The sequence below is a fragment of the Podarcis filfolensis genome, assembly GCF_964270895.1.
Source record: "Podarcis filfolensis genome assembly, chromosome: 16".
NCBI lineage: Eukaryota > Metazoa > Chordata > Lepidosauria > Squamata > Lacertidae > Podarcis > Podarcis filfolensis.
Genome location: NC_139620.1, coordinates 53,422 through 78,990, shown reverse-complemented (window position 1 = coordinate 78,990; position 25,569 = coordinate 53,422). Strand labels below are relative to the sequence as shown.

The 25,569-nt window shown below is 48.6% G+C and overlaps 1 protein-coding gene across 3 annotated transcripts in view; it reads right to left on the bottom strand.

Annotated features, from left to right (window-relative positions):
* Positions 1-12,345, bottom strand: part of PEAR1 (platelet endothelial aggregation receptor 1) — a 42,885-nt gene extending 30,540 nt beyond the window's left edge. Inside the window, exon 1 of one of the 3 annotated variants that reach the window (XM_083590867.1) lies at positions 12,125-12,345. Coding sequence is in view for 2 of the 3 variants with exons in the window: in XM_083590868.1 (XP_083446994.1) it covers positions 1,709-1,722 (14 nt within the window). In the remaining variant the exon portion in view is untranslated. Of the gene's footprint in view, positions 1-1,708; positions 2,583-12,124 lie in introns of those variants that run through there. The other 2 variants (XM_083590868.1, XM_083590866.1) reach the window with 2 other exon arrangements.
* Positions 12,346-25,569: the final 13,224 nt, after the last annotated feature.

Below are 25,569 nucleotides of genomic sequence, written 5' to 3'. Positions count from 1 at the left end.
TGCTTCGTTGTTAAGTATAAAAGCCTTTATTGAAGTTCAGTTTCACTTCCAGAGCCGCAGCGCGCAGCCCCACGTCTAAAGTGTCAGACCACTGATGCTCCGTCTGAGTCTCCTCCCCCTTGACACCAATTTAAGAGTCTAGCCTTGCTCCACCTTCTCCGCTGCTCCTTCCTCCTCTGGGTCCGCCTGCCCGCCGGGGTTCCGCCCTTTCTAGCCTCTTCTCCCGCTGATTCCCCTGAGCCTTCTCCCTCCCTCCGGCGGGCTTTAGGAGCTGGTTCCCCATCCGGGTCTCCTGCTGTTCCGCGCGCCTGCACATTTGAACTTGGCGCGCGCGCCCAGCCAGCAACTTTCCTCCTGACCGTTCCACTGCTGCTGTCACTGCTTCCCCCATCGGGGGGGCTAGCTGCAACTGACCTCCCCTCCGTTGGAGGCGTGGTCAGCCCTGACTCCCTCTCTGGAGGAGACACTGCCCCTGACACATGTGACTCCTCCCCCCCACTACGCTCTGGTGGGGAAACTGGTCCCGATCCTCCACTGCTGCTTTGGGGTTCCCCTCTGGCTCCTTGTTTCTGGTGCGTCCCCCCTGGGACCCCCCTTGCCCTGACCATCGGCGCCCCCTTCTGGGAATCTTCTGATTCGCTGGAGAAGCTCATGGAATCTCTCGGGCCACTGTCATACTCCCCTACGCTGCCCTCGGATTCTTCCCCTTCGCTCTCCCAATCCTCTCTCCCCAGTGCTCCTGCTCCTGATTCCCTGACAGCGGTGTATATAAAAAAAGCAAGAAGCCATCAACATAAATAAGAAGTCCATGAGAAAAATGACAAAGAGGAAGAGGAAGAAGAAATGGTAAATGATAGCTGTAGTTCAGAAAATGAGATAGAATAAACCTTAACTTTAATTTTATTTGCTGTTGGTAAAGGTAAAGGTACCCCTGACCGTTAGGTCCAGTTGCGGATGACTCTGGGGTTGTGCGCTCATCTCACTCTATAGGCCGAGGGAGCCAGCGTTTGTCCGCAGATAGCTTCCGGGTCATGTAGCCAGCATGACTAAGCCGCTTCTGGCAAACCAGAGCAGCGCACAGAAACGCCATTTACCTTCCCGCTGGAGCAGTACCTATTTATCAACTTGCACTTGATGTGCTTTCGAACTGCTAGGTGGGCAGGAGCTGGGACCGAACAACAGGAGCGCACCCGGTCGTGGGGATTCGAACTGCTGACCTTCCAATCGGCAAGCCGTAGGCTCTGTGGTTTAGACCACAGCACCACCCTTTTGCGGTTGGTGCTAAGGGGCAAATCTGATTATTATTTATGTTGATGGTTTCTTGCTTTTTTTGTTGTTGCTTTTGAGGGAAAGGAGGGTGGTTACCTGTTTTATTGCAAGCATAATACTTTTTATCTACACTGTGTTTCACACAATTTGTAAAACTTTTCCACACCGAACCTTTTTTCAATTTTTCCCAGGAAAAAAACGGGGGGGGGGAACGTTCCCCCCCCCATGGCTTCAAAATTTTTGGAAATTTTACATCTCTAGTCCCGCCTCCCCCCGCTCTCGGAGGATGAGGTTGCTGGCAGGGCATTTATTCTACAGCAGAATGGCCCCTCCAAACCCCATTTCTTCAGGGACACCTTTCAGGCCAGCTGCAGCCACCCACACGCAAGAAAAGTACAGCAGGCTTGGAGGGGAACTTCATGGCTCCTTCGCATCTCACCTCCTGCCAAACATTTCTCCCCACAGAGATCCCGCTCGCCGAGCCCATCCCAGGACGCAGGAAGCCCCTTCCTGGCCTTGTGCTGGGCGGACGCTGCCTCTGTTACGGGGCCACTCGCTCCCTATGGCAAATCAGCACAGGCTCCTGGTGCGGCAGCTGCTCATCTCTGAGCCGATTGCTCGTTTCCTGCAAAAGGCTGTTTTCCAAACCGGAATGCGAGCTGGCGCCAGGAGCCCAGGAGTCTCTGCGTGGTCTCACATTGAAGGACGCCCTGAGTGCTGCTGCTTCTCAGTGGCTTGTCTTTTGGTCAGCCAAGCCTTCGGCGGCAGCTCCATAACTGGACAGGTTCTGCCATCGGGGGAAAGCGTGTTTCTTGGGTCTACTTCACACGCGCTTTTGCCACCATGATGGCTGCAGCGCCTTTCGTTTACGGGAACAAGGAGAGCCAGCTGGCAGCAGCATCCATCGCTGCCAATGAGCTGGTCGTTAGGGGCCACTGTCACCCCCAGCCCCCCCCCCATGGCTCAGATGCGCTAGTTGAGGTCAGACAGGCCCATTCTCCCTGTTGATCTTCTGGCACCTATGGGAGACCTCCCCCTCCGCCTTGCAGCGGGAATTTAAACTGAATTCTGACTTCATAGTTTTAACTGGGGGGGGGGGGGTTGCACTGAATTACTTGCACGCTGCTTACAGACGATTTCAGTTACGCTATCAGAACAAATTACATTTAAAAAAATGAAAGGAAAGATTCCTCCACTATTAACACTACGGACATATCGTTTGTGTGTGTGTGTGTGTGTGTGTGTGAGAGAGAGAGAGAGAGAGAGAGAGAGAGAGAGAGAGAGAGAGAGAGAGAGACTCTGCTTTATCTCACTGTTAAACATTGACTACCTTGGTCTGTTAAACAGGAAAGAAGGGTCCTCTGTTGCAGTTAGGAGAGTCATCAGCAGGTCTCAGCTGTGAACGGGTTACTTGCACCTGCTCGCCTGCCTCCCGAGGTGGCTGCCCTAAATGCCCCCCTTCCCTTTGGCAGCAACTCTCCTGGGTTATTTGCTGCGCAAGCTGTTGCCTGTGGGTCCCCCTCCCTCATCCCTCCTGCCGTCCCCCTGATGCTGGAAGTGGGGTGGGGTGGCATGGAGGAGACTCTGAGGAGCACCCAAAGGTGCTCTGCACAGTTAGCCCCACCCACTCCAGGATCTGAGCTGGGGAGGCGTTTTTTGGAGGAGGGAAATGCCAGAAACTGTGAAACGGGGGGGGGGGAGAAAGCCCCCAGGATTGAACCCAGGACCATTCACAAGCATTACAGAGCCGCCACCCAAATGACAGCAGGGACCAGGGTGCCAACTCGAATAAAATGGGGGGGGGCAGGTAAGCCCCGCCGTGCATAAGTGATCACATGACACGATGCACACACATTATTTGAATTGCAATGCCCATCTACTGGGGGGGAGGGGCTGGCCCCCCTTAAATATTTTATTGGGGAAGCTGAATCCCCTTTGGCTCCTAGGAGCTGGCTCCTATGGCAGGGAGTCGATGCTCAAGATATTGCCCGAGAATTCTTGGTGGAAACAGACTGCTGGCCTGGGTCCGAAGGGGGGAGGTGAGGCTGCTGAAGGGGGGACTGCATGGCCCAGAGCCCTCAAGGGGCACAAGGGGGGACCCTTGCTGCAGCGGCGGAGCATAAGCCCGCACTGCCCAGGGCGGGCGCACTCCCAAAGGGGGCAGAACACACAGCTCCCCCCTTCCCCCGATGGCTCGGGGTAGGCTTGGGAGTCGCGGGTGGGTGGCGCGCCAAATGTCACCCCCTCAGCAAAGACACCTGGGACGGACCACCCCCTTGTCCCCTTCCTCCGCCTCTGCCTCGCTGGGCAACCTATATTCCACCAGAGAATGGGGGGGGGCACACACTCCTTGAAACCACATCCAGGAGCGCCTGGAACCGATCAGACCAGAGGGCTCCTCCTGCTTTTGTGTAGAAGATACAAATCCAGCCTCTGCTCGCCACCCTCCTTCACTGGGACCACCCGTGGAGGAGGAGAGGGGACGACCTTGGCGGGAGGCTGCATTCCCAGCCCCCAGCCCTTGCAGAGCTCCAAAAGTCACTTATAGAGAGCGGGAGGCAGGTGGGGGCGGATTCCCAGCGGGGGGGTGGGAGTTTCTAGGCGCTCCTGGCCGGCTGTGGCTGGACCCGCCCCGAAGCTTGGCTGGAACAGGCGTTCCAGGGCTTGTCCGGGCCCTGGAGGAGCTCAGCCTGCCTGTGTGTGGCCCCCGCATTGCCTTCAGGAACAGAACGAGATTCCTGCGGCTACAGGAGCCCCAAAGGCACATAGAGAGGAGTTGGAGAGGGGAGGCCCCACCCACTCCCTAGCCCCAGAGATCCAGGAAGATTTGCCTGTTCCAGCCCCTGATTGTGAGCAGCGACTTCACTCTGCCTCCCTCGACACGGACATCGCATTCTGCCAAGGAAGACCCTGGGAGACGGAGGCAGAACGACGCAAGTCATAGCCAGAGCGACATAAGAAGTCGGAGCTTCATGAGAACGTCAGAGGAGCCATGCCCTGCTGCTGGATCAGGCCAGAGGGGCCCCATCACAGTACAGCCCCCTGTTCTCCAAGGGGCCAGCTAAATACTCCAAAGGGGAAGCCCACGAGAGCGGGGCCTAAGCAAGAGCAGCAATGCTCCCCACTTGGGATTCCCAGAAACTGGTATTCAGATGAGCACCACCTCTGAAACTGGAGACAGCATCTAGCAGCAAGAAGACCTTAAGAAGAGCGGCTGCAGCCAATTCGACCCACCAGCCTGTCCTCACAGTGGCCAACCAGATGCCCGTCCCAGGAGCCATAAGAGATGGGACTGAGGGACCCCCAAAGCAGGCCAAAAGCGGCTCAGCCTCCGCAGAGGCTGGTCTAGGTTCTGAAATAAATCCAGTGGCTGCAAGTCTTTTTCGGAAGCTCTGCAGCCGAGCTCTGCCTCGCCCTTTCAAGGCCCACATCTGGACTCCATCAGCCCCCTGTAGTGGCTTTTTAGTGTAATTAAATACCCCTCCCCATTAATGCTTGCGGTGCGCATTTTACGTTCCTTCTGCAACTGACTGGAAACAGGAAATGACCCCTGGAGCTTCCCCATCCCAGTACCAGCTGGAGGTTGCTGCGTGGGAAAGAGGGGCTGCCTAGCTCTGCCGCTCTCCCAGCCACGCCAAGGACACCAGCGCTGCAGCCCTCCTTGTGGCTGGGAATCGCCAGGAAGGTGGCCAGAAATGGGGATATCCCATCTCCGCCTGCTCTTGAGTTGCCCTGAAGGACAAAAATGTCAGGGTGCGCTGAAGCCAGGCCAGGACCTGCACACAGCACCATGGCTGCTGCTTCGTGGTTTGCTGCCGAAAGGTCACCTGTGGGGCCTGAATGGGGAGGCAGGAGGGTCTTGTGGAGGGTGCACCACTCTCACCCTGCAGCTCTTCCTCACCCAGTTATAGCCTTTCATTTTGGCCTGAGACAAAAAGGCTCATTTTGTACAGGGCTACAAGCAAAGGCCTGGACTGAGCAGGGACCACTGCTTGCCCAAGACCCAACTCCAGAGAGGGGAATGTTGTCTGGCATTAAGAGGGAGGTGCTGCTCCCCTGGGGGAGGATTCCGGAATGCAATTCCCCAAGTAGCGCCAGAAGCCTGCAAAGGGGGCTTTTGCTTCCTTGGTGGTGAGCCCGGCTCTGCCAAGCACAGTTGCCTGCTCAGCTCCAAAGGGAGCAACGCGCCTGGGAAGAGAAGGAAAGTTGAGGGGGAGAGTGGGAAGGGGAGGCCTGGAGGGCACTGAGGTGGCGCTTGGCTGGCCCGGAAGAAACAGCCTGCAGGGTGTCAGGGGAGCCTCTCAGCCAGCCCTGGTGGTGGTGGTGAGATGGGATGGAGGGGGAAGAGAGGCTGGCTTGAATTACGGCTAAATTGTCACTGCGTGGGAAGCAGGGAACCTGCCAGGAGCCCCCCCCTCACACAGTCAGAGCCCAGCAATGCCAGAACTTCCCGGTTTCTCTGGCCAGGGTGGATCTCTGAGCAAGAACATTCCTTGAAGGCCCGCGGGGACATCCTTAATGCTAGTGGATCAGCTGGCCTGCTGCCCCAGTTGAGAGACCCAGCAAATCTAATGCAGCTGCTTAACTCCTACGCTATAGCCCAGCCCAGCCCCAAAGCATCCTGGAAGGTGTGTTTCTAAACCTGCTCCCATGCAGGCTAGATTTAGAGAGGACCACAGAATTGTAGAGTTGGAAGGGACCCCCAGGGTCATCTAGTCCAACCCCCTGCAATACGGCAATTGCATCCCACAGTTGAACAGTGCCTCATTCTCCCTAAGATGGGACAGAGGCAGATCCCAAGAGGCCTGTGGGGAAGCCTTGTTCCCTCAGGTAAGCCCAGCGGCCAGAGGCTCCCAGGAGTCCACAGGCCCCCTGCCAACTGCAGGCAGCCAGCAGACTGGCCTGGGCAGCTCAGAGGCAGTGAACTCCTGCCAGAACCCGCCCTTCCATGCCACTGTGTGCCGGCAGTGGGAAGAAGCACAGGCGCTGGTGCCAGGCTCCTCAGAGTGTGTGTGCCAGCCGTGGCGCTGCATATTCCTGGAAAGGACCGCTCTGCCTTCCTTAACTGATGCTGCAGAGGAAGACCCTCCCTCCCTTCGCCCCCACTTGCCGCCTTTGTGTCGCTCATCTTAATGCTGAAGAGATGAGCTCCAAACCACAGGAATGGCACTGCCAGCCTGAGGGAGGGCTCCAGGCAGCCAGATGAGATTTAACAGGCAAAAAATCTGAACCAAAAAACTGAAACGCAGCCCTGTTTGCCTGAAGTCAGCAAAAGCAGAAGGTTCCAAATCCCCAATACTGTATAAGTTTTCAGCTAAGAGAAACGACGCCCACTTTCCATCCTAAGCAAGGCGATTCTTCCCCCTGCCACTCCTAATATTACTTGGAGCCAGTGCTTTTTCGGGGGGACGTGGGGGGACACATACCCCTAAACATTTTGTGTGTGTAAGTTTGGCTTCATTGAGGGGCAGTATTTCAATATGTGTAGGAAAATGAGAGTACCCCTAAACATTTTTTTAGACAAAAAGCACTGCTTGGAGCCAATCCTCTTTTTAAAAAATGTGCATTAATGAAGCCCAGGACTCGCAAGCGAGAATGACAGAATGTCGTCTCATTTAGTTTAAGGACAGCTGCTTACAGACCTTCCAAGGGTCCCTATTTTCCAGGGAAAGTCCTGGATTTACAGAAGCTGTCCTCGTTTCTGATTTGATCCCAAAAGGTCCTGCTTTTCCTTAGGGCGTCCCTATTTTAATCAAAAAAATGTTGGAGGGCATGATAGGATGTCCCTCTTTCATCTGAGAAATATTGGAGTGTGTGGAGTTAAGTAACTATAGATAAGTAACTATGCAACCTTTAGAAGACATCTGAAGGCAGCCCTGTATAGGGAAGATTTTTTTAAAAAATGTTTAATCTTTTGTTATGTTCTTATATATGTTGGAAGGCACCCGCAGTGGCTGGGGCAACCTAGTCAGATGGGCAGGGTATAAATAGTAAAATAGCAACAACAACAATTACTACTACTACTATTGAATAAAGGTAAAGGGACCCCTGACCGTTAGGACGTCCCTATTTTCACTGGAGAAATGTTGGAGAGTATGTGTTTAGTGTAATTGCAGAGAAGAGGGCTGCTGGTGGCCACAGGTTCAAAACAACAGGAAGTAAATTTGGATATCAAAGAACTCTAAGAGCAGCTGAGCAATGAAGTCAGTTGGGCAGAAAAAGCTGGACTCTCCCCTCCTGCAAAAACTTGGATGGGTCCCTGGGACGGGGCTGCAGCAGAACTTGGCTTGCTGAAGAGTCACGGTCAAGCATACAGTGTCAGAGCAGAAGAAACGTGTGGAGAGGAGAACGGCCTCACGCTGAAGGCCTGTCCCAAGTGGCTGGGCAGGGCACGCTCTTCCTGCTCCCTCCCCACCCACTCCTTGCCCAGGCTCAAGCCAAGCCAGCCAAGCGCTTCTGGCTGGAAGTGCCCAAAAAACAGGGAAGGGCAGAATGGCCGTCCTTGTGACCCTGGCAGCCAGTGAGAGAGAACTGCGGGAGCTGAAGCAAAGGACCAGCAAGAGGCAAGTCCTCATGGCAGAAGGACGCCTTCCCATCAGATGTCAAGGAAATAAACAACTCTCTGACTTTTGGAAGACACCTGAAGGCAATCCTGTATCTGGAATTTTTTTATGTCTAATGTTTTGCCATTTTTAATGTGCTGTACGCCACCCAGAGTGTCTGGGGAAACCCAGCCAGATGGTGGGGTATAAATAATAAAATTATTATTATTATTATTAATGGGGAAAGGAGAGAGAAAAGTGATGATGGCATGTGGCTCTTGCCCACAATGAGTTTCCAGGGCCTCTGGCAAAGAGGGGTGCCCAGAGCCCCTCTACCTGCCACTGCTGGAGGCTGAGAATGTGCCCCCCAAGTTCTGGGCCCCCTTATCTCTTCCCCATCACTCATGGGGGAAGCTCATCAAGAGTCCCACCTACTGCTGACTGCTCTGACTCTCGCTTTGCCACACTTGCGTCAAGGCCACACTTCCTTGTCACTATGACTTCATCACAGGAAGCACAGAGTTTGGGAGAGAGCTCCACTGCCAGAGGGTGGCCAGGAAATGCCTGCAAGGGAACACATTTCCAGGAACGCTGCATATCTGAGCACACAGACTGAGGCAGACAGATCTCCCACAGATCTCACATAGGCTGGCTCTCTAGGAAAGGAGGCTTGAGCAGCCGGGCAGTTGGGGGGGGCATAGCTGTCAACTTTCAGATTTGAAAATAAGGGATCAGCAGCCTCCCCTGTCCCAGGGACAGTCTATGGGATATCTAACAATCCGGGATAGCAGCGGGAAATGGCGCTGAAATAAGGGAATTTCCTGTCAAAAAAAGAGAAGGTTGACAGCTATGGGGGGGCCCTTCAATTTCATACAATGCAAACCTGCATAATCAGCTGCTCTCTCCCTCCTGTCCATTACCATCCCATGGAAGATAAACCCCTGTTCAAAATAAGTCATGCAATATTGAGTCACAAGGATGCATCTGACTCCACTGGAAGCTTTCCACCTGGGGGTCCCCATTCCCTTCTTTACCTGTGGGGAGTATATCTGTATCTACATGTCTCTGATTCAACATTCAAAGAAGGATGTTTCATGGCCCGAAAGCTGAGGGGAGGGGGAGACAGCTGCCTTTGAGGACCCTGTCTTTGGGAGGCACTGCTGAAAGCGAAAGACCCATTTCCAAGCGGCGATGCACAGGCAGGACTGACCCTTAAGCCACTTCACCCTCGGGGCTGGTGCCACTTCATAAGCCCTTCTTGCCAGCCAGCCACAAAACAAGTCCAACTCCATTGCATGGCTGGGGATGCCTGCACAGCCCTCTCCCAAGCCCCATGGTGGCCTGTGCCTTTGGGAGGTGCCAAGAGGGAAAGGAATGGGCAGGATCAGGCCCCCTTGAAGTTACCCCCTCCAACCAAAAGGCTTCTGGCAGCAGCTCAGGCTCTGGTGAGCTTCCACAGGGAGACCCTTTCAGGATCAGGGCCCAGGGTTGCCTTGTCATTGTGGGAAGGGAAAGAGAGAAAGAGAGGAGAATTGCAGGCAAAGACTTCTTGCCTGTCCCCTGAAGTGCCTTCCATTTTTATGAGGAAGGCTGGAAGGGGAATCTGTGAGTTTGCTCTAAAGGCTGCGGTGGAGGGGACACAGCTGCCAGCCTCAGTTTTGGTCCCATCACTGAGAACGCCCCCCTCCATGCACCCCTCCTTTGGCCTTCAGCAGCAGGATAAGGCCCAGAGGGACCTCATGGCATCAGGCATCTCTTCTTTATTAGCCAAAAGCCCCAAGAGAAGGGAATGAGCAAAAGTCCTGGGATCTGGGAACCGCCAAAGTACAAAGCACCACTTGCCACGCCCCACACATGCAGCTCATCCAAAGCCCTTCGCAGGGCATCTTCTGGGGGCCAAGAGGCAGGAAGGGCAGATATCAGCTAGACATGTGGAGACAATGCCTGAGGGCAAGAGCCAATCCAGCTGTGGGGCCTCTGCCACCCCAGGAGGTCAAGGCCTCCCTTCGCTGGAGGTGTTTGGAGCAGGGCCTGGACACAGGCATCAGTCTGGGCTGCTGGGTTACTACATTTCTGCCCTGACTCCTCTGACTTTGGTGATTCCAAGTGTCTTACACAGGATTCACCTGCTGCTCCCCCTACACACCCTCCCTCCCTCCCTTCCTCATCTCCTACCCCTTCCATCACCCGCCCAGAGATAGGAAGCTGCTGTTTACTTGGAAACACACATGACCCTCATCTCCATTTTCCTGTTTATAGGAAATGAGCAAGTGGATGGTGAGCAACGGAGTGTCAACAGCAGAGGAGAGATCACACGAAAGGCAGCAGCAGCACGGCTCAACAAGAGGACAACTGGCTGGCAGGAGATGCCTCTGGCCAGGATGCCCAGGGGCGGGGGCAGAATCATAGGATCTTAGTGTTGGAAGGGGCCTCAAGGGTCATCTAGTCCAACCCCCCGCAATGCAGGAATCTCAGCTGGAGCATCCAGGACAGATGGCCATCCACCCTTCGCTTAAAAACCTCCAAGGAAGGAGAGTCCTCCAACTCTCGGGGGAGTCTGTTCTACAGCTGTCAAACAGCTCTTAGTGTCAGAAAGTTCTTCCTGATGTTAAGTCGGAATCTCCTTTCTTGCAACTTGAAGCCATTGGTTCAAGTCCTCCCCTCCAGAGCAAGAGAAAACAAGTATGCTCCCTCCTCCATGTGGCAGCTGTGGTTGAAGATGGCTATTACACCTCCTCTCAGTCTCCTCTTTTCCAGGCTAAGCATACCCAGCTCCTTCAACCGTTCCTCATCAGGCTTGGTTTCAGGACCCTTGATCATCTTGGTTGCCCTCCTCTGCACACCTTCCAGCTTGTCGACATCCTTCTTAAATTGTGATGCCCAGAACTGAACACAGTATTCCAAGTGTGGTCTGACCAAGGCAGAATAAAGCGGGACTGTTATTTCCCTTGATCTGGACACTATACTTTTGTTGACGCAGACTAGAATAGTGTTAGCTTTTTTTGAATTCTGGTAATTTTGAATTCTGTTTCTGTCTTCTACGGCATTAGCTACCCCTCCCAGCTTGGTGTCATCTGCAAATTTGATGAGCTTCCCCTCAATTCCTTAATCCAAGTCATTTATAAAGACATTGAACAACAACGGGCCCAGGGCAGAACCCTGCAGCACCCCACTTGTTACTTTTCCCCAGGATGATGAGGAACCGTTAATGAGCACTCTTTGAGTTTGGTCAGTCAACCAGCTACAAATCCACCTGAGAGGAGCAGGCCAGATGAGTTTTAAGGCAGTGCATGCGGTTCTCCTGCACAGGGCAAGAGAAGGGGAAGCAGCAGCAGCAGCAGGAAAGGCCCTGGGGTCCCAGCAGCACCTTAGAGGGAGTGGGGTGCGGGCATGGGGGAGGGGCAACAGAGAGGGAGGGGGGATCAACAACGCAGGAGGGGGAAGGTCAGAGGCAGAGAGGACACCCCTTCTATCCACCAGGCCAAAGACTCAGAAAAGTGGCATCTCTCCTTGAAAAAGAACTTTCTGGCACACGGTGGCTAGTGACGCAGCTTATGCTCCCACCCCACCTTCCTGCCCCATCCTGTCAGGGAAAGTGGGGGACTCCTCCACCCGCCCACAAATGCCCACAGTGATGCATTTTGTGCCCACAGTGATGCACTTCCTTTGCTGGCCTGGCAGATAGGAGGAGGAAGAGGAGATAGACTCTTGGAGGCTCCACAACCCCCAGAGGCCCCCACATGCCCAAGCGCCTGACAACAGAAGGAGCAGGGACAAGACACAGGACAGAAGCTACAGGGAGGACAATCCCCCCATCGCTGGAGCTGAGACTTTCCTCTCCTAGTTGTCTTGCTCTCTCCATGCTCATTCCTGGGCCACCTCCAGTTGCTCCTCTTAGATTAGTATCCTGGAGAGATACTCTTAGATTAGTATCCTGGAGAGAGTGCCTGTCAGTTGTGTCTGGTGGCCATTCCACTCTCTCTCTCCCACCCAGGACTGCCAGAGCCTAGAGGGCTCCTGTTGCCCCTCTGCATGTTGCCACCAGGCACAGCTTTCTCCACCACAGAAGACCCTGGGCCTGTTGCCTCTTCCTGAGAGGGGAAACTGTCACCATTGTTGGCCTCCTAGGGTAGCCAAGGCCAGCCTCTGGTGCTCACAAGGCCACTCTGGCCAAGCTGCAAGGCCTTCCCAACCAACCCAAAGCTCCTTCTTCCAGTGCCCTGGCCTGGCAGCGTGTGGCCTTGGCTGGCCCAGGAGAGAAGCGGTCAGGACCCCTGGTTACCTGCAAAGTGCCCGGCCCACCTGGGACTTACCTGGTTCTTGCCAACGGTCTGCCAGAGAATCCGCTTCCTCCTCCTCCGTGCTACCTCTTCTACAAGAACCTATCGATGCAAGGAGGGCAAAGGAAACCAGAGAGACTCTGAGCTGCCACTCTGTTCCTAGCCAGAATAGCACAGGCGAGACCCCAGCTGCCTCTTTCTCCCCAGCCTGATCTGTTTGGCTCTGGGGCTTCAGTGGGAGTGAGAGAAGATGAAGTGTGAGATGGGAGGGAGGGAGGGAGGGAGGGAGGGAGGGAGGAAAGGCAGGAAGGGGCTGGGATCTGCTGTCGGCTCTCAGGAAGTTTTGACAAGGAAACTCAGCAGAGCACTTGGAGAGGAATAATAAAAACACGCTTTTTTTCTTGGCAAGAGAACAAGATTGTTTGGAACACACAAAATATGCACTGAGAAAACAGCTCCCGGCCAGCCCCTCCTCAGCACTGTCTGAACCACCATCTGAGGTTGCCCCAAAGCTAGCATGACGGCGATGGGGGGTCGGTGGGGGTCGGGGAGGCGGAGCAGAAGAGCAAAACCCAGCTGGGAAAAGAGGAATCTGCTTCAGTTTTGCTCTGTCATCAGGAACTTCCCAGGACCTTCTTAGCAGAGGGACCTCAGATATGAAAGCTAGGAGCTAAATGACACCTTAAACCTAGGTTATGGGTGCAACAACAGAATGTCTAGGCGCACTTTTTTTTATAACAAGAATTCAAAGCTGAAAATGAATGAACTGCAGCTAAAGTCTTATGTTCCTTTTTCACATGGTCTAGTCCTTTCCCTGCCCACTCCCCTAATATTCTTAAGAGGGTCTCTTCTCCAGTCTTCAGAGAGTGGCTGGAAGCAGGGAGGCAGGAAAAGGTCCTCCTTTCCTTCCACTCTGCAGTTTTAATCTGAAATCTTAGGCGCAGTACTGCGCCCAGAGCTCAGAAACTGCTTGCACTAATGAAATTCCCTGTCGCAAAGCGCACCTAGAACAATGGGAGTTTTGAACGCTGGCCCCGGACTGGGGGCTGCTTCTTGGATTATACTGGTCTGTTGATTTTTTGAACAGCGTTCTTAAAACATCAGCACCAAATAGAATCTCTGGAAGAAACTGAAATCATTGGGAGATGAGGGAGGAGCAAAGGAGACCAGGGAGGCTGGTGGGGCTCAAGACCAGAGTGGAGGGGTAGTAGGAGCCAGAGATCAGGGGGGCAGGGAGGGTCTTGGTCAGAGCCATCACAGGTTGCCTGGGGAAAGTGGCAGGCTCTGAGCAGCCTCAGTTTTCCCCACCTGTGAAATTGGACCAGCTGGGCAACTGGCTGTCGTGTCCGCCCGCCCTGCAAACAAAAAGAAAGCACCAAAGGGAGGACATTATTGTGACTTTATTGCATTGTATCGATTTTTTTAAATGAATTTGTCATCGTTTGTCTTATTTATATTCATATACTGCTGTGTTTTATGTTAGAGATTTCAATAATGCTGTTTGTGATTATTGTGAAACACTTTGAGCTCAAAATTTGTTTTCAGATGAGCGAAATACAAATATTAAATCAAATCAAACCCTGCTTTTCTTCCTAACTTGCCTTTTACTTTGTATTTTTTTATTCAGCTTTTTTTTTAAGGTGCAGAGGGTGACAGTGGACTCCAACAGCCCTGCCATAGACTTGCTCTCTATACTGCACGGTGGGCAGGCTGAGGGAGTAACATAGAACAACCCTGTTGTGTAGACCACTTGTATTATGATGCTCTATTGCTGTATGGAGGAGGATGGTGGCTGAGAAGAGTCTACAACAGCCACATGGTGTAGTCCACTCTCATTGTGCCCCTAAGGCAGCTTGGTGCATGTGGCTGAGAGGTGGGGTGGCGGGAGGGGGCTCACAGCAGCCCTGCAGTGCAGGCCACACTTTCGCCCCACAGGCAGCTCCCTTTTCTCTTTTCATAGCTCTGTAACTGGAATTGCATGCAGGGAAGGCGTGCCTTTGAGCATATACAGACCCCCCCAGGCTCCAACACCCCATAGGGGTTTTTTTTGGGGGGGGATAGAGAGTGAAAAAGTTGCTTCCACTGCCTTTGGTCCGCCCGTCTTATCTGCCTCGCTTTTCTTTGCTGGTGGCAAAGTAAACTGTTAGAATATGCCAAGTTGGCAAAAATGACAGAAAAACTGAGAAGTCACACTGATCAAACATTTACTAGGGAAACATGACGTCAGTGGCTGGCCTAGAATGTCTTCTGTGGTATGATGGATAATTATAAGAGAATATAATGTTGATGAAAATTAACAAAAGAAAATGAAAATGAACAGTGGGCTAGATAGACTAAGTGGTAGATACATGATGGGGTGACGGGAAGTCGCTAGAAACTCAAGAAGAATGTAATGTGATGGGATGTAACAAATATTACCATTTTCATTTCTCTCTTCTGGATAACCCCTTTGTTTGTTACTTCCTTTTAATCTCAATAAAGCATTAAAGAAAAGCTTTGCTGGTAGCCTCCCCCCCCCCCCCCGCCGCCTGCCGCAGCCAAAGCCAAACTTCAAAGGCCCTAAGGAAGCCTACCCTGCAGGGCTGCTGGGGGTAATCTTCTGTTTCTCAAAGGGTGAGACACCGTGCGCTTCTCTCTTTTCTGGGGACGGGGCTCCTTGCTGACAGGCAGGGGAGAATTGCAAAGAAACTGAAACAAATGCCTAGGGAGGCTTGTGCTGGAAGGAAATGAGGAAGAAAGAGGTGTGCGCGCGGGGGGTGGTGGTGGAAAAAAAGCTCATTTTTTAAATGCACCAACTGTTTAATTGAGGGACATTTTTAAAAAGAAAGAAAGAAAGTTGTTTAAACACTAAGAAATGGGATGATAAGCTCTGGGGTTTGCGCCTCTATATGGATCCCAAAATATCCGCTTGTTGGAGTTCAGAGGAATCCCTCATCCAGATCTTGTGTAGAAATGAATTTTCTCCACCAGAAGAACGAGTTTCAAAGTATTACTGCAGAACCGTCTTAAATACTGGTTACAATAAGACAAATGCTACGAAATACCAAAATAACACAATGCAAACAGTTATAGCCGAGTCCACCATGGGGACAATGGACCCTTCGAGGCTTCTTCCCACCCCGCCACTTCCACTTCTCCCTTGAAAACCAGGGACTCTGCTGAATGCAGGCACGTCTGAGTCCCTCGCTCCGTCTAACACGGGACCGGAATCCGGAAAGCGACCGGAGCGGAGCCCCTGCTTGGCCACCAGGTGGCGCGCTCAAGCCGCCATAAGCAGAAGGGAAACGCCGCGTCTCCAACTGGGATGGCTTTGGAAGAGAATGGGACCAACCCATGGAGAAGGAGAGATGGCTGTGCTCTGCCTCCACAGTCGGGTCGAATGCCAGTTGCTGGAAGCCACAGGAGGGGAGACCATGGCGGACTTGGGGCTCTCAGATTTCAGCAGCGGCCCCGCCTGCCTCTGCCGCTTCTCCGCTGTAAAGCATTGCTGTGGCGCCCCCTGCAGGGCGCTCCGTGTGGCCGCGCCGGTCGCGACCCTGAAATCGCCTTTGGGGGAGAGGGCTGCTTTCGTGCTCGGATCCTGCTTGCGGGTTTCCCATAATGGGCATCTAGTCGGCCAGCGTGAGAAGAGAAGGCTGGACCAGATGGGCGCCCTGTGGCCTGATCCGGCAGACTCTTTCGAAGTTCTTATGAGCGCAGCCCCGAGGCTGAGCGTGCCTTGTTGACCCTTGGGACGGGAAGCATCCACGGCAAAACTGCCGGGACAAGTGGAGCTCAAGATTACTGGCCGAAGAAGTGCCAACGCCCCTTCCCCAACCACTTGGGGTCCCCAAACTCTCCCCCGCCTGCTGAACAGAAACACTCACCTCTGCCTTCCTCCAGATATCCCACTTCCATTTTTTTTATAAGATATTTATTAAGATTTTTTAAAGTATTACAATAAAAACGAAAAAAAAACAAAAATACAAAATAAAAATAGTTAAAAACACACAGATTTTCCATTGCTTATTTTCCTTTAGCTTGTTTCCCGGACCTCCTCATACCTCCCTTTTTTGTATCCCACTTCAAATTGTTGGTTCAGCAAATCCTTACCATTAGATTTTTACCTATTTATAACCCTTTTTTCATACTCTCTTAAAGCATTACAGCTGGAAACCACTTAATTTCTATCCAACATCATTCTAACATCATTAATTTTACAATATTTCTGTAGATAGTCTTTGAATTTCTTCCAATCTTCTTCCACCGACTCTTCTCCCTGGTCTCGGATTCTGCCAGTCATTTCTGCCAATCCCATATAGTCCATCACCTTCGTCTGCCATTCTTCCAAAGTGGGTAGATCTTGTGTCTTCCAATACTTTGCAATGAGTATTCTTGCTGCTGTTGTAGCGTACATAAAAAAAATTCTGTCCTTCTTTGGCACCAATTGGCCGACAATGCCGAGAAGAAAGGCCTCTGGTTTCTTCAGGAAGGTATATTTAAATACCTTTTTCATTTCATTATAGATCATTTCCCAGAAAGCCTTAATCCTTGGGCACGTCCACCAAAGGTGAAAAATGTACCTTCAGTTTCTTTACATTTCCAACATTTCTTATTGGGCAAATGATAGATTTTTGCAAGCTTGACTGGGGTCATGTACCACCTGTATATCATCTTCATAATATTCTCTCTTAAGGCATTGCATGCCGTAAACTTCATACCTGTGGTCCATAACTGTTCCCAGTCAGCAAACATAATGTTATGTCCAACATCTTGTGCCCATTTAATCATAGCAGATTTCACCGTTTCATCCTGAGTATTCCATTTCAACAGCAAGTTATACATCTTTGACAAAATCTTAGTTTTGGGTTCTAACAGTTCTGTTTCTAATTTTGATTTTTTCACCTGGAAGCCAATTTTCTTGTCCAAATTATATGCCTCCATTATCTGATAATAATGAAGCCAATCTCGCACTTTGTTTTTTAGTTTCTCAAAACTCTGCAGTTTCAGTCTATCTCCCTCTTGTTCCAAAATTTCCCAATATTTCAGCCATTTGGCCTCCATATTGAGCTTTTTCTGGGCTTTTGCTTCCATTGGTGACAGCCACCTTGGGGTTTTATTTTCCAATATGGGGTTTATATCTTATCCAAACATTAAACAATGCTTTCCTGACAATATGGTTTTTAAATACTTTATGCGCTTTGACCTTGTCATACCACAGATATGCATGCCATCCAAATACATTGTTAAAACCTTCTAAGTCCAAAATGTCTGTGTTTTCCAGAAGCAGCCATTCTTTCAACCAGCAAAAGGCTGCTGATTCATAGTAAAGTTTAAAGTCTGGCAGGGCAAATCCACCCCTTTCCTTTGCATCAGTTAATATCTTAAATTTTATTCTGGGCTTCTTGCACTGCCAGACAAATCTAGAAATATCTCTCTGCCACTTCTTGAAACAGTCCATCTTGTCCACAATTTGCAATGTTTGAAACAAAAACAGCATTCTAGGCAATACATTCATTTTTATCACAGCAATACGACCCAACAGTGAAAGCTTCAAGTTCGACCAAATTTCTCAGTCTTTTTTCACTTCCGTCCGACATTTTTCATAATTATCTTTAAATAAGTTCCCATTTTTGGCTGTCATATTAATCCTCAGGTATTTCACTTTCTTAACCACAGTCAAGCCTATCTCATTCTGAAACCTCTCTCTTTCAATCGGTGTTAAATTTTTCTCTAAAACCTTAGTTTTTAACTTGTTCAGTTTAAAACCTGCCACTTGACCAAATTCTTGAATTAGTTCTAAAACCCTTTTAGTACTAGATTCTGGCTCCTGTAACGTCAATACTAAGTCATCTGCAAATGCTCTCAGTTTGTACTGTTTGGCTCCGACCTGTATACCTTTAACCAACCGGTCCCTTCTAATCATATTCAGCAGAACCTCCAGGTCCGATATAAAAAGCAATGGGGAGATTGGGCACCCCTGTCGTGTCCCTTTTTCTATCTTAAATTCTTCCGTCACCACATTATTTACAACTAATTTAGCCTTTTGTTCAGAGTATATTGCACCTATACCATTTTCAAAACCTTGGCCTACCCCCATCCCCTGTAGGTTCTTCTTCATAAAACTCCAAGAGATGTTGTCAAAAGCTTTCTCCGCGTCCACAAATATCAGAACTGCTTTAGTGTTTATATTCACTTCTAGTTTTTCCAATATATCAATTATGTTCCTCAAATTATCAGACAAGTGTCTTCCCAGGAGAAAGCCCGCTTGGTCTTTATGAATCTCTTCCATCAATACTTTTTTCAATCTCTTGGCCAAAATGTCAGCAAAAATTTTGTAATCCACATTAAGTAACGATATAGGGCGGTAGTTCTTAAGCTGAGTCTTTTCAGTCTCTGTTTTCGGTATAAGTGTAATATACGCCTCTTTCCACGACTCTGGTGCCCTTTTCCCTTCCAGAATTTCATTGCAGACTTCCTTCAAAGGTTGTAATAGCCACTCTTTCAAAGATCTATAATATCTAAAAGTCAGCCCATCCGGTCCTGGAGATTTGCCCTATTGCATATTTTGAATGGCACCTTCTGCTTCCTGTTCAGATATTTTATAGTTCAACATTAATTTGCTTTCTTGGGAGATTTTTTGTAATCCATTTGTCTTCAAAAATCGGTCTATGTCCATTTCTTTCTGTAGCCCTTGCGTGTATAATTGTTTAAAATACCTCTGGAAACAGTTTCTAATCTCAATTGGGTTATGTATGTTCTTTCCTTCCACTTCTAAGTTTGTAATAGTATTTAATTTTTGTCTTTTTTTTCATTTGCCAAGCCAGCAATTTCCCACATTTGTTAGCTGATTCAAATGTTTTTTGTCTCATTTGTTTAATTTTCCATTCTATTTCCTGATTCATCATTTCCATATATTGTACTTGATATAATTTTATTTCTCTCAAAATCTCCTGCAACTTTGGTTTTGCTCTCAATTTCTTCTCACTTTCTTTTATTTTCTCCAAAATTTTATCTTTCTTCTCATTTTGACTTCTCTTCTTTATTGCATTCTGTTGTATCAGAAACCCTCTCATAACAGCTTTGCTTGCGTCCCAGATTACTCTTTTTTCTACATTGGTATTCATATTTATTTCAAAATGATCTCTCAAAGTTTTTTGGGCCTTTTTATACACTTCTTCATCTCTAAATAAGGTGTCATTCATCCTCCATCTGAAGGAGCCAGTTGATATTTGCTTCATCTCTTTTTTTTTTTATTAAATATTTTTTATTAAACAGTTTTTATAACCACACAAACATGACATAAAAACAACAATTACATAGACAAACAAAAACAAAAACAAAACAAAAAACAAGTACCATTTCATATCTTAATTTCTTATGCCTTTCTTCCCCGACTTCCTCATGCCTCCCTTTTCTGTATTCCAAATTCTAATCAATTACTCAGCAAATCTTCCCTTATTTTACTTTAAATTTAGGCTAATCTTCCTTATTCTCCTTGTCTTAACCATTACTAATAGTAACCATTTACTTTCCAGTCCAACATCATTCTAGCTTTCATTAATTTTGTAATATTTCTTTAGATAGTCCTTAAACTTTTTCCATTCTTCTTCCGCTGCTTCTCTTCCCTGGTTTCGGATTCTGCTCGTCATTTCTGCCAAGCCCATGTAGTCAATCACCTTCATCTGCCATTCTTCCAGTGTGGGTAGATCTTGTGTCTTCCAGTACTTTGCAATGAGTATTCTAGCTGCTGTTGTAGCATACATAAAGAAAGTTATATCCGTCTTTAACACCCCTTGGCCGACAATACCCAAGAGAAAGGCCTCTGGTTTCTTAGGGAAGGTATATTTGAATACCTTTTTAAGTTCATTATAGATCATTTCCCAGAATGCCTTAATCTTCGGGCACGTCCACCAAAGGTGAAAAAATGTACCTTCCTTTTCTTTACATTTCCAACATTTATTATCAGGCAAATGGTAAATCTTTGCAAGCTTGACTGGGGTTATGTACCACCTATAGATCATTTTCATAATATTTTCTCTTAAGGCATTACATGCCGTGAATTTCATCCCGGTGGTCCACAACTTTTCCCAATCAGCAAACAAAATATTATGACCAATGTCCTGAGCCCATTTAATCATAGTTGATTTAACCGTTTCATCTTGTGTATTCCATTTCAGCAGCAAATTGTACATTTTTGACAAATTCTTAGTACTGGATTCTAACAATTCAATCTCCAATTTTGATTTTTGCACCTGGAAGCCAATTTTACTGTCCAATTTAAACACTTCATTTATTTGGTGATAGTGCAACCAATCTCTCACCTTCCCTTTTAATTTCTCAAAACTCTGCAATCTCAGTTTGTCCCCTTCCTTTTCCAGAATTTCCCAATATCTTGGCCACTTTGACTCCATATTTAACTTTTTAACTGCCTTAGCTTCCATTGGCGACAGCCAGATATTTGCTTCATCTCCATCCTTACAGCGTTATGGTCGGAGCAAGTTTTTGGGCAGATTTCCACTTTCTTTATCTTTGGTGCCATTCCTCTAGTTACCTATATTTGGTCAATTCTAGTCCATGTCATCTTGGCTTCAGAAAAGAAGGTTCCCTCTCTTCCCAAGGGGTTCTTTATTCTCCAAATATTCTCTTTTATTCTCCAGATATCCCACTTCCAGCCCTGCCAGGTGGGCACTCACACTCTTGGTTGTCTTCTCCCTTAGCTTTGGGGAGGCAGTCCTAGGATCCACCCCTCGCCCTCCTCTTGCAGTGCAGAGACCGACCTGCTCTCCTATCTCCCTCCCCCACTGGGCAACCACAGACAGCCTCCAGAGGGCTGGAGGGGAGAAGGGGGCCACTTGCTCAGGAGCTGTCTGGCCTGGATGGAGGTCAGAATCTGCCCCCACCCCTTGACTGCAACTGCCACGATCATTTACAATTACCTAGGAGGAAGGGGGGAGCCTGTGATGGATGAGGGGTGTCTTCTTGTACTTGTGGCGTCGGCAGCTGGGCTTTGCAGAGGCTTCTCAAGGCGGGGAGGGCTAGAGGAGCGTTTCAGGGGGGCCCTCAACACACACACATGCCCTTTGAATGCCTTTGCAGACTGCCCCCCAGGCAGGGCCTGATCCACAGGGCGCCGCCAGTGGGTTTGTTGGGGGCGAGAGGGGGTGCAGATGGGTGAAGGCTGGGGTTTGGAAGGTGCAACAGGACTTTTAAAAGGTGGTGCTAGCATGAAAAGGTGTGCTTGGGCTTTCCAGCAAAGAGAAACGGAGTGGTAAAACATGTACAGCTTGGAGTTGGACTTGGAAGAGAGCAGGATTCGAATCCTACTACTTGGCCATGAAGCTTACAGGGTGTGACCAGTCACTGCCTCTCTTAGCCTCTCCTACCTCCCAGGGGATTAAAAGGGGAGCGGGGAGAGAGACACACACACAGATACCACCTTGAGCTCCTTGGAGGAAAAGGGGGGGGGATAGAAATGCCATAAGTAAATGCAATGAAATGTTTTGGGCCAAGTCATGGATTTTAGCTGCCTGTGGTCTCTGTGGCCTCTCTGAGCCATTTTGGCCCCAAACTGGGTGGCCACCACAGGTAGGACCCTGCTCCTCCTCCTGCCCCCTGCTTCCATGTTGCTCAAAGTGCACACCTGGGACAGGAGTTGGGGGCCTATTGTTGCAGGAATTGATGTATGGGGGGTATCTGCTCCTCCAGCAGATATCATGCACATGCAGCCCACTACCAAAATCAGCACAATCACTTTTGTGATTTGACCCCACAAAACACTTCATCACAGTTTCTTCCTATCTATTCAAAGGGCTTCTGCTACACAATACCAAATGTGATAAATCACTGATAAATGTATCTATGTACTGACTCACTGGAAAACTTCAGAAATTCATATAGACACGTGAGCTCAGCTACTCAGCAGCCCCTCTGCCTGAGGGATAATCCCTGGCATCCTAATACCTGAGTGCCAGACAGGTAGCGTTCCAGAAATAACAAACCCAGATGAAGACAAAAGAGTGTGATTAACTTGGCTGAGAAACAGAGAAATGTAAATATCTCTTTTGTTTCACTTGATAGGTGTTTGGTGGAGGGCAAGGGGAACCATGGGGCAGGGTCCAGGATGCTCAGATTCCGGCCACCAGACCTCCCCTTTCATGATGTAACCGTGATGTCGTTTGGGGGGGTGTAACATGGGGATTAGCAGCCAATAAAAGTTTCGGTTCTCTTTAAAATTGGCTTCCAGGTGGAAAAATCAAAATTGGAGATAGAATTGTTAGAACCCAGTACTAAGAATTTGTCAAAAATGTATAATTTGCTGCTGAAATGGAATACACAAGATGAAATGGTTAAATCAGCTATGATTAAATGGGCTCAGGACATTGGTCATAATATTTTGTTTGCTGATTGGGAAAAGTTGTGGACCACCAGGATGAAATTTACGGCATGTAATGCCTTAAGAGAAAATATTATGAAAATGATATATAGGTGGTACATAACCCCAGTCAAGCTTGCAAAGATTTACCATTTGCCTGATAATAAATGCTGGAAATGTAAAGAAAAGGAAGGTACATTTTATCACCTTTGGTGGACGTGCCCGAAGATTAAGGCATTCTGGGAAATGATCTATAATGAACTTAAAAAGGTATTTAAATATACTTTCCCCAAGAAACCAGAGGCCTTTCTCTTGGGTATTGTCGGCCAAGGGGTGTTAAAGACGGATATAACTTTCTTCATGTATGCTACAACAGCAGCTAGAATACTCATTGCGAAGTACTGGAAGACGCAAGATTTACCCACACTGGAAGAATGGCAGATGAAGGTGATAGACTACATGGGCTTGGCAGAAATGACGAGCAGAATCCGAAACCAGGGAAGAGAAGCAGCGCAAGAAGAATGGAAAAAGTTTAAGGACTATTTAAAGAAATATTATAAAATTAATGAAAGTTAGAATGATGTTGGACTGGAAGTAAATGGTTACTATCAGTAATGGTTAAGACAAGGAGAATAAGGAAGATTAGTTTAAATTTTAATTAAAATAAGGGAAGATTTGCTGAGTAATTGATAAGAACTTGGAATACAGAAAAGGGAGGCATGAGGAAGTCGGGGAAGAAAGGTATAAGAAACTAAGATATGAAATGGTACATGTTCTTTGTTCTGTTTTTGTTTTTTTTGTGTCTGTTTATGTATTTGTTATATGTTTGTGTTGTTATAAAAATCTGTAATAAAAAATCATTATAAAAAAAAAAAAGTTTCGGTTCTCTTTTGTCCGGGGTTTCCATCTTGTTCCACCTGGTGGCAGGTGGGAGTCCTGTCGCGAGAGTCTTCAAGAAGGACCAAGCCTACTGGCTGCTGTTTTGCTCTGGTATTCCTGGCTGGTGTCCTTGTTTTCTGTCCAAGGGAGCCCTCAGATTTCTCCGTTAACTTTATGAAGCTGTCCCTGCAATGTGGGGTGAAACTCCTCCCCTCCCTGCAGAACCGCTTGTGGAACAGAGGCAGCCTCTGGGTCAGAGAAGCCTCCACCCCACCCCACACAGCTTGGCTTGCCAAGTGCCAACTGCAACTGAAAGCAAACAATCACCCCTCACAAAGCCATTTTCCAGCCCTCTTGCCAATTAGTGCATTAGCAGTACTATCAACGCCCCCCCCCCCCGCTCATTTGCCATTTCACTTCCTGGAAGAGATGACAGGAACATCCTGTGTGTTTGTGTCTGTCCAGGTTTTCCAAGCCAGAAAGATGGAAAAATCTTCAGCAGAGGCTGGCTGGGGGTGGGGGTGTCTCTGGACAGGGGCACTACCCTGCAGTAGCATACTTTGCTGGCCTAGAGGCAGCCTGGAAAGGGTGGCCAGGAAAGGCAGCTCGGGCAACTGGGTGGTGGAGGTGGTGGCTCTGAAATGGAAACAGCCATGATCCCCCCCCCCGGTGGAATTTCCATCGACTCCTCTGACATGACAATCAATAACTTTCCTCTCCCCCTCCCAGGCCTCCTCATATTGGGAGACATTAATAACTTCAGCTCCTGAGCACATTAGCCTTGTCCACGGGGCATGGCCAGAGTGACCGCCGGTGCATGTTGGAGAGGGAAGAAAAGAGGACCCCCCCCCCCCGCACAAGAGATGGACAGGAGAGGCTGGAGATGAAGAGGAGCAACCCCAATGCCAAAGCCTGGATGCAAAGGGCTGGGGGGGGCAGGATCCAACCCAGTAACCTTGATTGCTGCTGCTTTGGTTCATGCCAAGGTAATGTTTGTGCCAAACACACACAAGGCAGCAGCGGGGGGGGGGAGTTAGGGAGGCATATTGAGGGGTTCAGGCAGGGGCAGGGACAAGAAAGCCCTCAGCAGCCACTAGTCAAGATGAGAGAGTTTCACCTATTTGTTCCCCTGATTCATATATTTAAAGTAGATGGATAAATGGGCAAATTAAGTTAATTTGGATATGCAGAAAATATCCAAATGGGTCTGGGCCCTTGGGTCTGGGCCTGCTCCTCTTCCGATGCTCTTGACAGTCTCAGGAAGACAGAAGTGGAGCTGGGCCATGCCGTCATTTTCAGGCAATGGTGAAAGGAAGTGCCATATCCTGGTGCCGCCCTCAAAGGCAGAGGTGCCAGGGGAGGTTTTCTCTCTTATTTGTATATTTTTTACTAAATTTTCTGTTTTACAATTTAAAATACTCATTTTTATATCCTTAAAATATCGATGACTTCCCTTCTTCTCTTTCCATGGTTCATTTTACATATCATAAATCTCTGCATAAGAAACTATACCGTTCAGTATTCCATTATTACATCCATCATAACTTATTTACACTGTTGAATTTATCTTAGTGCTGCCAGCGTTTTCAGCTGTACACAGTTATTTCCCATATATTCAATAAACGTTTTCCATTCTTCTCTAAACATATGTTCTTCTTGTTCTCTTATTCTATATGTTAAGTCTGCAAGCTGCACATATTTTGTCAACTTAAGTTGCTATTCTTCTTTGGTTGGGACCTCGCTCATTCTCCATTTTGGGGCTAACAAAACACAGGCCATAGTAGTCGCATACATAAATAAACTTTTTTTGGCACCTGGGAATTTCAGTCTGAATTATCCCCAACAGAAAGGACTGTTTTTTGGGGGAAAGTACTTTTAAACATTTTTTTCTATTCATTATGGATCATTTCCAAATACTCTTTTACCCTTTTACAAGTCCACCACATGTGAAAGAACATTCCCTCAACCTCTTTGCATCTCCAGCACGCTGGGTTCATAAAAGTAAAATTTTAAGATCACAACAATTTAAGAATAAAGATTTGGGTAGAATAAAGAGGGAAACAAATTGCTGAGTTAATAAATTGAATTGGAATACAAAAAAGAGAGGTATGAGGAGGTCCAAGAAACAAGTAAATGAAAAATAATGTGATGGAAAGGTTTTTTTCTCTTTTTCTTTTTCTGTTTGTTTTTATTTTTTGTAATGTAAAAATCTTAATAAAAATCTTATTAAAAAAAAAGAAAGAAA